Consider the following 12,731-nt stretch of genomic DNA (forward strand, 5'->3'; position numbering starts at 1 on the left):
ACCCAAGGCACTGGGAATTAGGACACATCGGCGATCTGAGATGGTACAGATGTCCTGCACCTTGGCTCTGGGCCTCAGAATATCTGCTCGTGAGGTCACAATGGCCCTTCCAGCACCACTGAGGTGCCTGGAGACTACGTCCTCCTCCAGGAAAATGCCACCAATTGGGAACATCTCTTAGCAAAACTAAAGTCAAGAGGGGTCTCCTTTATCAGAGAGCTCACCATCTCTGTACAGCATCACCTGTGAGGCCCTGGACTATCACAGCTTGGTGCATTTCTATAGCTCATTCCAGGCCCTGGAACACACATCACCACTTCTTCTCCATCCTCAAAATGCCACCTCCTCCAGGAAGACTTCCCTGACTATCCCCTCCCTGCCCATCTCCAGTGGAAAGAGGTGGCATTCCTCAGCTGTAATCCTGGCCTCTTCCTCCCCTTGTCTGGGTGCTCTAGGGCAGGCAACCTGCCTCCTTCCAGGCAGCAGCGAATGAGGACCCTGGAAATAACTGTCATGGCAACCCTTTGTTCTAATTCCAACTGTTCTTACGTCCTGGAAACAATAATTGTGGCTGATATTATGTGTCAAGACCTACAAGACCTTCTAGAACTAACACCCCCAAAAGATGTCCTTTTCATTATAGGGGACTGGAATGTAAAAGTAGGAAGTCAAGAGATACCTGGAGTAACAGGCAAATTTGGCCTTGGAGTACAGAATGAAGCAGGGCAAAGGCTAACAGTGTTTTGCCAAGAGAACACACTGGTCATAGCAAACACTCTCTTTCAACAACACAAGAGATGAGAAGACTCTATACATGGACATCACCAGATGGTCAATACTGAAATCAGATCGATTATATTCTTTGCAGCCAAAGATGGAGAAGCTCTGTACAGTCAGAAAAAACAAGACCAGGAGCTGACTGTGGCTCAGATCATGAACTCCTTATTGCCAAATTCAGACTTAACTTGAAGAAAGTAGGGAAAAACCACTAGACCATTCAGGTATGACCTAAATCAAATCCCTTATGATTATACAGGGGAAGTGACAAATAGATTCAAGGGATTAGATCTGATAGACAGAGTGCCTGAAGAACTATGGATGGAGGTTCATGACATTGTACAGGAGGCAGGGATCAAGACCATCCCCAAGACAAAGAAATGCAAAAAAGCAAAATGGCTGTCTGAGGAGGCCTTACAAATAGCTGAGAAAAGAAGAGAAGCAAAAAGCAAAGGAGAAAAGGAAAGATATACCCATCTGAATGCAGAGTTCCAAAGAATAGCAAGGAGAGATAAGAAAGCCTTCCTCAGTGATCAATGTAAAGAAATAGAGGAAAACAACAGAATGGGAAAGACTAGAGAGCTCTTCAAGAGAATTAGAAATACCAAGGGAACATTTCATGCAAAGAAGGGCTCAATAAAGGACAGAAATGGTATGGCACTAACAAAAGCAAAAATATTAAGAAGAGGTGGCAAGAACACACAGAAAAAACTGTACAAAAAAGATTTTCATGACCCAGATAACCATGATGGTGTGATCACTCTCCTAGAGCCAGACATCCTGGAATGTGAAGTCAAGTGGGCCTTAGGAAGCATCACTACGAACAAAGTTAGTGGGGGTGATGGAATTCCAGCTGAGCTATTTCAAATCCTAAAAGATGATGCTGTTAAAGTGCTGCACTCAATATGCCAGCAAATTTGGAAAACTCATCAATGGCCACAGGACTGGAAAAGGTAAGTTTTCACTCCAATCTCAAAGAAAGGCAATGCCAAAGAATGTTCAAACTACGTCACAATTGCACTCATCTCACACGCTAGCAGAATAATGCTCAAAATTCTCCAAGACAGGCTTCAAATAGTATGTGAACTGTGAACTTCCAGATGTTCAAGCTGGATTTAAAAAAGGCAGAAGAACCAGAGATCAAATTGCCAACACCCTCTGGATCATAGAAAAAGCAAGAGAATTCCAGAAAAACATCTACTTCTGCTTTATTGATTACACTAAAGCCTTTGTGTAGATCACAACAAACTACGGAAAATTCTTCAAGAGATGGGAATACCAGACCACCTCACCTGCCTCCTGGGAAATCTGTATGCAGGTCAAGAAGCAACAGGTAGAACCGGACATGGAACAACAGACTGGTTCCAAATTGGGAAAGGAGTATGTCAAGGTTGTATATTGTCACCCTGCTTATTTAACTTATATGCAGAGTACATCATGTGAAATGCCGGGCTGGATGAAGCACAAGCTGGAATCAAGATTGCCGGGAGAAATATCAATAACCTCAGATACGCAGATGACACCACCTTTATGGCAGAAAATGAAGAACTAAAGAGCCTCTTGATGAAAATGATAGAGGAGAATGAAAAAGCTGCCTTAAAACTCAACATTCAAAAACTACGATCATGGCATCTGGTCCCATCACTTCACGGCAAACAGATGGGGAAACAATGGAAACTGACAGTCTTTATTTTTTGGGGCTCCAAAATCACCACAGATGGTGACTGCAGCCATGAAATTAAAAGACTCCTGCTCCTTGGAAGAAAAGCTATGACCAACCTAGACAGCATATTAAAAAACAGAGACATGACTTTGCCGACAAAGGTCAGTCTAGTCAAAGCTTTAGTTTTTCCAGTAGTCATGTATGGATGTGGGAGTTGGACTATAAAGAAAGATGAGTGCTGAAGAATTGATGCTTTTGAACTGTGGTGTTGGAGAAGACTCTTGAGAGTCCCTTGGACTGCAAGGAGATCCAACCAGTCCACCCTAAAGGAAATCATTCCTGAATATGCATTGGAAGGACTGATGCTAAAGCTGAAACTCCAATACTTTGGCCACCTGATGAGAAGAACTGACTCACTAGAAAAAACCCTAATGCTGGGAAAGATTGAAGGCAGGAGGAGAAGGGGATGACAGAGGATGAGGTGGTTGGATGGCATCACTGACTCGATGGACACGAGTTTGAGCAAGCTCTGGGAGTTGGTGATGGACAGGGAAGCCTGGCGTGCTGCAGTCCATGGGGTCGCAAAGAGTTGGACATGACTGAGTGACTGAACTGAACTGAACTGATTATCTGTCTGGCACTGCTGGGCACTTGATATGATTCTAGCTAACAATAACTTTCGGAGAAGGCAATGGCACCCCACTCCAGTACTCTTGCCTAGGAAACCCCATGGACGGAGGAGCCTGGTAGGCTGCAGCCCGTGGGGTCGCAAAGAGTTAGACACAATTGGGCGACTTCACTTTCACTTTTCACTTTCATGCACTGGAGGAGGAAATGGCAACCCACTCCAGTATTCTTGCCTGGAGAATCCCAGGGACTGAGGAGTCTGGTGGGCTGCCGTCTACGGGGTCGCACAGAGTCGGACACGACTGACGCGACTTAGCAGCAGCAGCAGCAACAGTAACTTTAAAAAATCATGCTAAATATTCTTCTTCTTTCAATCACTTTTCACTGATTATCGCTGCTCACTTTTCTTCTATAGCCAGTCCAAAGGTAATGGGCCTTTAAAGCATTTTCGGAGAACCTGAGAGAAGAAAACGCAGCGTTGAAATGCCTCAAATGTATGGAAAAAATCCTCCAGCTGCACAGTCAGTTCCAGAGAGAAATACCAGCTCTCTGGGCTGAGCCCACATGCGCCTGGGGCATCACCTGGCACCTGGGTTCTGTATTTTATCTGGTCCTTACCAACCACCCTATGGGATGAAGGATCTTACCCACCTCTGCGGCTCAGAGAGATGGATCTGTTTAACCGAGGTTGCCCCTCCAGGAAAGGCAGGACCTGAGGGCCCTAAGTCCTCAACTGCAGGGCTCTGGGGCATCCCCTGGCCATGATCTTGAATTTCAGGTGGGACCCCTCTGCACCTGACACAGAAGGAAACTGAGGCCAGTAGGAGGGAGGGATGTCATTTTGAAAATTCACCAGCTAGGATTAGACCTAGGATTAGACTCTTGAGAGTCCCTTGGGCTGCAAGAAGATCAAACCAGTCAATCCTAAAGGAACCTGAATATTTATTGGAAGGATTGATGCTGAAGCTGAAGTTTCAATACTTTGGTCACCTGATTCGAAGAGTTGACTCACTGGAAAAGACCCTGATGCTGGGAAGGACTGAAGGCGGGAGGAGAAGGGGACGACAGAGGATGAGATGGTTGGATGGCATCACCGACTCAAAGGACAGGAGTCTGAGCAAACTCTGAGAGATAGTGAAGGACAGGGAAGCGTGGCGTGCTGCAGTCCATGGGGTCTCAAAGAATCAGACACAACTGAGCGCCTGAACAACAACAGGGTTAAAATCCAGGTCTCCTGAGCGGGCCCAGGTCACACGCGTCTTCACGACTAGGACCCAGTGGCCTCAACCACAGAACAGCAGCGACCACAACCTTCCACCGTGCTGAGCCTGGACCTTCTCGTTTAATCCTGTACACCTGCGGGGGTGGGGAAATCCGGCCCCTCTTCAGGCTGGCAACCGCTTTTAACCCTTTCAACTCAGACTGTCCAGATCTAAGGTCGGCGGATGTGGCTAGTCTCAGTGAACTGATGAGAGGAAGAGGAAGGTGTGCAGGGGCGCTGTGCACTAGCCCGCACCCTTTCTGGATGTGGTGCCCCTGCCTGCCTGCATCTCAGCCCTGAGAGCGCCTCCCCACCTCCTCTGAGGGGGCTCACCCTCTCCCGTCCTCCGCAAAGCGTCCCGGGCACTGCAGTCTGGGACTCAGTTTCTTCACCCTGTGCAGAGCCTGGGCCATCTGACAAAGTCTCCTTTTACTCCTGGGGAGTAAGGACACCCGAGATAGGGCCACAGCTATTAATACCTGAGAAACCTGTTGACCCCTCTCATTGACTCATCTCCCTATTTGGTCAGTCGGCTCCTGCTGACCCCCAGGCGGCTGAGGTGTACGTAAGGTCAGTGGAGAGGAAGGACCCGCCTGGCCTCTCCAGCTTTGTTCTCTGAATTCCCCACAAATGAGCCTCCTGCCTGCCCCCCAGCCCCGCCCGTAAGACTCTGTTCCCCAAACGCCCTTTGCCTAGTTCTACTTCTGCCTATTGTGAGCCACCATCAGAGACTTCAGCTGGAACCTGACTCTGTCCCTTACCAACTGCAAGTCTGGCGTGTCTCTTCCCCTCAGGGCCTCAGCTGCACCATCTGTAAAATGGGCCACCTCACATTACACAAGGGCAGGTACCAGGAAGTGTCTCGGCGCGTGCCTGGCTCTGCTCTCAGGAGAAACAGTTTGTCCCTGCATTGCATGCAGCTAATCAGCAAACACGGACTGCACCCCTCATTAGCATCATCCAGTGAAATGCTGGGAAAGGCAGAAGTGAACACCCAGGGCTGGTCTGTCAGGCAGAGAAAATACCAAATAAACACTTTTTCCATCCAGTGTCATATGTCCAACCAGCAGGCGAGCCCACCTGGCACCGCCATCCCCTCCCAAGGCACTTGGCACACTCCCGAAACCCCGTGAATCAGCAGAACGAGCTTACAGTCTCATCAGAGTGGTCTCCTCTTGGGACCTCTGATCACGCCTGTGATGCTCCTACAAGCGGGTCTGGGTGAGGGCTGGGCTTGTCTGTTTCTCTTCCTGTGCAGAAGCCTGCTGTCAAAACAGCTCCACAGTCACCACCTTGAAGGGCCATCTGGGAACACTAAGTAAGGACTCGGATCCAGGCTGGTCCCAGAGTGAGCAAAGAGCCAGCAGGGCCCTTGGGGTCACCAGGCTAGACCATCACCCACACGGCTCCTCGCCCTCCCCAGAACACGCAGCCCAGTCCCCTAGGACCCTGGGGGCCCTAACTCCATGTCACGCTCGGCCAGCCCTTCCATGGGCGGCTTCCTCACCTGGCACACCCTTCCCCTCTTGTGCCCACCTGCCATGCTTTGTCACTCGAGGCCTCTGGGAAAGCTCTTTGAACTTTGGGTGCCTGAGCATCTTCAAGAGAACCCACCGATGGATGCCCAGGTTGCAGCATCTCCCTGTTGGCCAGGTGGTTCCTAAGCTAGACAGAGTGAGGCTCGTCTCTGGGGACCCAAGGCCCACCGTGGTCCCTGACCCACAGGAAAAGTCCATCACTTCCTGACAACTGAATGAGCAGACTTTCAATTCTCGGTTTTCAAATGCTTACAGGTTTTCCCCAAACTTTCCCTGACATCAAACAGTCTTGCCTGGGCCTTCCCCTGACTCAGCAGGGCTAGAACAGGTTTGAAAAGCATGCAAATTTCTCACATGGACTGGAAGGGCCAAAGGGAAGACAAAAGTCTGCCTGCCTCTGTGCCCTTAAGTTGGGAGCTGATGTATCTACACAAAGTGATGGACATTAAGAGAACCAATCTTTGTAATTGTTTTATAATAAGTGTAAATCAAGCCATCATGCCGGACATCTGAAACTCATACACTGATGTCATTTAGTCTCAATAGAACTGGGAAAAAAACCCACCAAAATTTAATGCAATTTACATGTTCACACAGTCTCACCTACTAGACTGTAACATTCTAAAACACTGACACTATGTCTTCCTTATATTTGTATCACCAGCACTTGTCATGATGCTTATGAATATAACATAAAAGTAATTTATTTAATAAAGTCAGGGGGACCCCCCTCCCCAGAAGCCCTTCCGGCTGGGTTTCCAGCCGTGGCGTGCTCAGGCCTGGCCACGAGGGGGTCCAGGGTGTCAGGAATCAGTGCCTAGAAGCAGCCACCTGGGACACTCCAAGCGTTCCTAGTTCTGTCTCTTTTAGAGCAAGGGACTTCACCGCATGTCTGCTCTGTTTAGTGTGACCAACCCCATCCTGAAAGCACTCTATCACAGCTGGTGTTCAGACGTCACACTGATAAGAAGTCATCGCCTCAACTTTTTAGCACACCAAGCTGCTTTCTCCTATGTACGCCACTTCACCCAGTGGGCATCTCCACCTCAGTCCCCATTTGACAGATGGGGCAACTGAGGCTCACAAGGGGGATGGGACACTCCTGAGGTCGCACAGCCAGGAAGCAACGGGGGAAAGATGCCCAACGTCAACGTGTTGTGTGACCTTGGGCACGTTGCTGGGCCCCTCAGATGCACCTGCGTTTTATCTGGCAACCTCATCTGGAGGATCTTGATGTGTGATCACCCGCCTCCATTCATTATGCAGGAATCAAATACTCTAGGTGCCTGGGCGGAAAAAGTGAAAAGTGAAAGTGTGAGTCGCTCTGTCGTGTCGGACTCTTTGTGACCCCGTGGACTACCTCGCCAGGTTCCTCTGTCCATGGGCTTCTCCAGGCAAGAATACTGGATTGGGTTGCCATTCCCTTCTCGACGGGATCTTCCCGACCCAGGGATCAAACCTGGGTCTCCTGCATTGCAGGCAGATTCTTCACTGTCTGAGCCACCAGGGAAGCCCGCCTGGTCTGAAAACCTCCACCTAAATACGAATGACGTCACTTGGAACTCAACAGTCACCACCTTCCTTAGTCCTGGTCCTTTCTTCCCGCCCAGAGGAAGCCTCTTGTCTGGTGGCTGCAGAGACCTTTCCCAGTCTTCTCAGCTCCCCGTTTTTCCCATAGTTTTTCCAAAGCAGGTGTCTGCTACCAAGGAGGGTCCGGAGACAGCCCGCATGCCACCTTCTTCTCTCTGGCCCCCGACAGACATTACTAATCCATCACGGCCTCCTTCCCACCGAGCAGGACTCAGCCTGGGATTGCTCATCAGAACCAGGTCTCTCTGGGCCTCGGGAACTTAACAGAAGAGAGAAAGATGGGGGAGGGAAATGGTCAGGAGCAGGCAGACACCCAAAAAAGATTAGGGTGGCGACGAGACCAGCAGAAGCTCATTGTACTTGACTCTGAAAACTGACCTAAGAGCCACATTCCCCTCACTGTGGCAGGACTGAGTGAGGGAGGCTGGGCCCTGGGTGGGCTCTCAGAGCTGGAGAGAGGGGAGGGGGAGAGAAATGGGGTGGGGGGAGACTTGGGGGTGAGGAGAGTAGGGGTCGGGGCGGGGGCAGGCCGATCCCAAACTCCCTCTGGGGTAGAGGGGTCCCTGCGTGAGGCCCCATGGAGGGCGGGCCAGGCTGCCGTGGGGGCGGCCCTCTTCCTAAGGATATGGACCCCGAGGGGCAGCGTGCTTTCAGCTCTCACAGGGAACACCCCACTCACAGAGGGTGACCCCTCGCACTCGGCCACCGGCTCTGAAACGGCAGAGCTGATGTCCATGTGCAAAGCTCAGCACCGCCACGCCAGCAGCCACCCCGGGGAGGTGATTCCAGACCCCCGGGTCTTACACTGGCAGGCCCAGGGCCCAGAGAAGGGGAGGGACTTGTCCGAGGTCCCCCAGCAAATGGGTAAATAAAGGAGGTGCTGGAAGCAGCTGCCCCCAGGGAGCCAGGCCGACTGGGGCCCCGGGGCTGGGAGGTGCACATTTTGCTTTAGGAGCCTGGGTTTCTGGACCTGCTGTCTCCTGGCTGAGCACAGGCTAACAGATAACAGTATCTTCCAGAAACCTCTCAGGTTTCACCGTGGCGAGAGGCTCTGGTGTTTGAAAGTCCCCATCAGTTTCTGTGATCTTGCAATGTATAATCAGAAAGATCAAGTTGGTCTTCATCCCAGGTTCCAGCACAGACTTCCTAAAACCATAGGAATTTCCTCAGTGGCGAGAGCAATCAAGGTGTCTTTTGTTATGTTAATGAGGCGACTTAGGAGGCCGCTAAGGAAGGGGGCCTGGTTGCCAGGAGAACCGGCCAGTGATTAGAGGGCTGGAATTTTCAGTCCCACGACCCCCCAGCCCTGGGGAAGGGGAGAGGGGCTGGAGGTGGAATCAATCATGTCTGAGTGATGAAGCCTCCAGAAAATCCCAAAAGGACGGGCTTTGGGGAGCTTCTGGTTGGTGAACACGGGGAGATTCGGGGACACGGAGAGGGCATGGAAGCCCCGCGCTTTCCCCACGCCTCCCCTGCGGGTCTCTCTTATCTGCTTCCTGGGTTACACCTTCAGTCTGAAACCGGTGATTCTCTGAGGTCATTGAGCTGTTGGAGCCAATTAACCCAACTCAAGGAGGGGGTCAGAGGAGCCTTGGAGTCCTAGCCATTCAGGCTGAAGGGGTGGAAAGCAGTCTGGTGGGGGCTGAGCCTTTCCCCTGGGGAATCTGAGCATCTACCCCAGGAGTTTGAGCCAAGTCCAAGAGACAGAGAAGGACAGGGGAGCCTGGCGTGCTGCAGTCCATGGGGTCACAAAGAATCGGACACGAATGAGCGACAACCACAGGAACAGCGTCAGTACTGACTCAGGTTGTAGGATGCTCAGCCGGCGTTGGAGAACTGCTTGATGCTGTCGGGGGAAGAACCGCACATATTAGAGGAATCAGCTCTCTCCTGGAAGAAATCCCTGTGTAATCCCTGGTGGGGATAAGAGCTGAGACGAGATGATGCATCCAAGGAATCTTCTCTCTGCCTGAGACCCTGAGCTTACCCGCCGCAAGTGAGGCCGGAAGAGGAGGCTCCTGTTTGGCCCCAGGTCCGGAGGCTTCCCAGCAGCTCTGACTTCGACTAGAAGCTGGAGCCGTGGCTCACCCCAGGCCCTGTCCTGAAATGTGCTGACCTCAAGCTGGCCACTTCCACCTTCAGCCCCACGTCTCTCCCCTGCTGCATGCGGACAGTAACAACTACGCAGTACGACAACGCGAGTATTATGGGTGGGAGGCCTTTTTGAGAATTGCAGACGGCTGCACACGCTATTGTCCATGTGCTCAGCCTACCCTGATAGAGGTATCAAAAGTATTAACAATAATAGTAGCAAGAGGAGGACCAGTTATAGTAAGTACCACTTGCAGTCCCCCCATGTGCTGGTTGCTGTACTGAGAACTTTCACAGTTTTTCTCCTCTGCTCCTCCCAACAACCAGAGAAGGGAGATTCTATATCACCTCTATTTTGACTGAAGACCCTGGGTCCCAGAGAGGTTAAGCGACAGGCCCTGGGTCACACTCAGCAAGGCAGAGGCCAAAAGACATTTACAAGTGCTCCGGTGGTTAAGAATCCATCTTGCAATGCAGGGGACATGGGTTAGATCCCCGGTCCAGGAAAATTCCACATGCTGCTGAGCAACTAAGCCTAAGCACCACAACTAAGACCCATGTAGCCAAATAAATAAAACAAATATTTTAAAATACACATGTGCTATGCGTGCTAAGTCACTTCAGGCATGTCCGACTCTTTGCAGCCTTATGGCTGGTAGCCCGCCAGGCTCCTCTGTTCATGGGATTCTCCAGGCAAGAATACCAGAATAGGTTGCTGTGCCCTTCACCAGGGGATCTTCCCAACCTAGGGATTGAACCCATGTTTCTTATGTCTCCTAGCATCGGCAGGCAGGTTCTTTACCACTAGTTCAGTTCAGTTCAGTCGCTCAGTCATGTCCGATTCTTTGTGACCCCATGAACTGAAGCATGCCAGGCCTCCCTGTCCATCACCAACTCCTGGAATCTACTCAAACTCATGTCCATTGAATCAGTGATGCCATCCAACCATCTCATCCTCTGTCATCCCCTTCTCCTCCCACCTTCAATCTTTCTCAACATCAGGGTCTTTTCCAATGAGTCAGTTCTTTGCATCAGGTGGTCAAAGTACTGGAGTTTCAGCTTCAACATCAGTCCTTCCAATGAATATTCAGGATTGATCTCCTTTAGGATGGACTGGTTGGATCTCCTTTCCACAGTGCCATCTCATATATATAAAGACATTTACACTCAGACACACTGTGAGAATAGGTCTCAAACATACCTCTCGTCTCTCTAAAGAGTGTACTTATCAGCCTTGGAGGAGGAGGTCTAGGATTCACAGCATTTTTGTTTCCTGAGTTCTCACGTTCTTCCCCCTAAAAGGAAGGCTGGTAGACTGGGAGCAGCGCCTCTGGGATGAAAGTGAGAGTGAAAGTGAAATTCGCTTAGTTGTGTCCAACTCTTTGGGACCCCATAGACTATACAGTCCATGGAATTCTCCAGGCCAGGATACTGGAGTGGGTAGCCGTTCCCTTCTCCAGGGGATCATCCCAACCCAGGGATCAAACCCAGGTCTCCTGGATTGCAGGCAGATTCTTTGCCAGCTGGGCTACCAGGGAAGCCCCCTCCTCTGGGATGAATGGGTCTGAATCTTCTGTCTCCTAAGATCCTGAAGGTACCACCTCTCTCTCAAGGACTACGGGCTGTCACTGATGACTCTGGAGGGTCAATAATTTGGCATCAAGTGCCAGCATCTTAAAAATGCACAGCCCCCTCAGGCTAGCAATTCCAATTTCCTGATTAGACCAACATGCAAAATGTCTGCTGCCTACGGTCTTGCGAGAGGAAAAGTTTCGGAGACTGCCCGACAACGTGAACACACTGAACACCACTGCAATGTAGACTTGAGGTGGTTAGGACTGCAGGCTTCATGTTAAGTGTATTTTACCACAATTAAACATAGAAGAAGAAGAAGAAGAAAAAAAGATATTCACAGCAGAGTAGGTTTCAAGAAAGAAACTGCACACGGCCCATTTCTCCTCACTAGCGGATTACTTAAAAAAATGATAGTTTACCCAAACAAATGAAAATAAACTAGAACAGGGGGTCCGCAAACTGTGCCCCTCCTGCCCCCGCCAGATTCAGCATGGATTTTGTAAATAAAGTTTTATTGGCACAGAGCTCCGTCCGTCCATTGCCTGTTGTGTTGGCTGGGTTCTAGCTGCAACAGCAGAGGTGAGATCACACGGCCCCCAAGCCCACAGTACACACTGGCCAATCCTTTAAGAAGTTTGCCAACCCTGGAGATAGAAGATCCAAGACCCCAAAAGACTCCTAGAAATAGTTTGGGGGGGGCCGGTGTGTGGTGGGAGCAACTGGCTCCTAAAGAGCCATGTTATGGGTTCAGTTTGGAAAGGAAAATTTTAAATAAGGCACATTACCCAGATGCTGATAAATGCACCATTAGGTTGGTTATCTCTGGATGGCAGGACCAGAGACGAAACTGATTTTCTTCTTAAGAGTTTTCTGTGCTCTCCGAATTTCTGTATGAAAAGCATATAACTTCTCAACAGCAGAAGAAATCATTAAGTGACTGAGTGGAGGTGTTAACTAAATGCTACACTGACACTCATACTGCAATAGCAATGGACAAAATCAAGACATTGTACACCTTAAATTTACACTACCGTTGTATGTCAAAGGTATCTCAATTTTTAAAAAATCGTACAGCATAATCAGGGCAAAAAAATATATTTCTGTCTAGGCCCTTCGAAGCAGCAAGTACTTTGGCAGGTGGTCGCGGGTTGCCTGTACTGACACCCCCACCCCCGTCAGAGTTTACAAGCTGGGGCGGGGTGGGGTGGGGATGGTGGAGGAGGTGCGGGTGGAGAAGGGCCACGGGGAATCTCACCATAAGCCCAGAGAGACTCCCCCTGCCTCAGATTCCGGGGCACCCAAGAGGGTGGACTGATTTTCAGGAGGGGGGCGTTGTTCAGGGATCCCACCTGGGAGATGAGATAAGAAATGCTACTGGGTGCTGGCACCAATTTTGTTAGGTGCTCCAGCCCTCCCAAACCCCACTGGGAGGACCCGTCACCGAGGTTGTTAGACCCCTCTGGCCCTCCCAAAGCCCGCTGGGAGGACCAGTCACCGAGGTTGTTAGACCCCTGCAGCCCTCCCAAACCCCACTGGGAGGACCCGTCACCGAGGTTGTTAGACCCCTCCGGCCCTCCCAAACCCCACTGGGAGGACCGGTCATTACCCC

At 50.6% G+C, this 12,731-nt stretch overlaps 1 protein-coding gene and 1 long non-coding RNA gene across 7 annotated transcripts in view; one reads left to right on the forward strand and one right to left on the reverse strand.

Annotated features, from left to right (window-relative positions):
• Nucleotides 1-12,731, reverse strand: part of SLC6A6 (solute carrier family 6 member 6) — a 78,413-nt gene that overhangs the window by 50,240 nt on the left and 15,442 nt on the right. For 2 of the 6 annotated variants that reach the window (XM_081526476.1, XM_081526471.1), the window contains exon 1: nucleotides 225-444. The exons of 2 other annotated variants lie outside the window; for them this stretch is intronic. Coding sequence is in view for 2 of the 4 variants with exons in the window: in XM_081526471.1 (XP_081382597.1) it covers nucleotides 225-277 (53 nt within the window). In the remaining 2 variants the exon portion in view is untranslated. Of the gene's footprint in view, nucleotides 1-2; nucleotides 70-224; nucleotides 445-12,731 lie in introns of those variants that run through there. 2 more of the 6 variants (XM_081526474.1, XM_081526472.1) reach the window with 1 other exon arrangement.
• Nucleotides 12-5,376, forward strand: LOC145520298 (uncharacterized). The gene is made up of 2 exons (XR_014064393.1): nucleotides 12-1,730; nucleotides 3,483-5,376. It is a non-coding gene; the product is annotated as an uncharacterized LOC145520298 (long non-coding RNA).

The sequence above is a fragment of the Giraffa tippelskirchi genome, chromosome 9 (assembly GCF_054371585.1).
Source record: "Giraffa tippelskirchi isolate mGirTip1 chromosome 9, T2T-mGirTip1v1.2.pri, whole genome shotgun sequence".
NCBI lineage: Eukaryota > Metazoa > Chordata > Mammalia > Artiodactyla > Giraffidae > Giraffa > Giraffa tippelskirchi.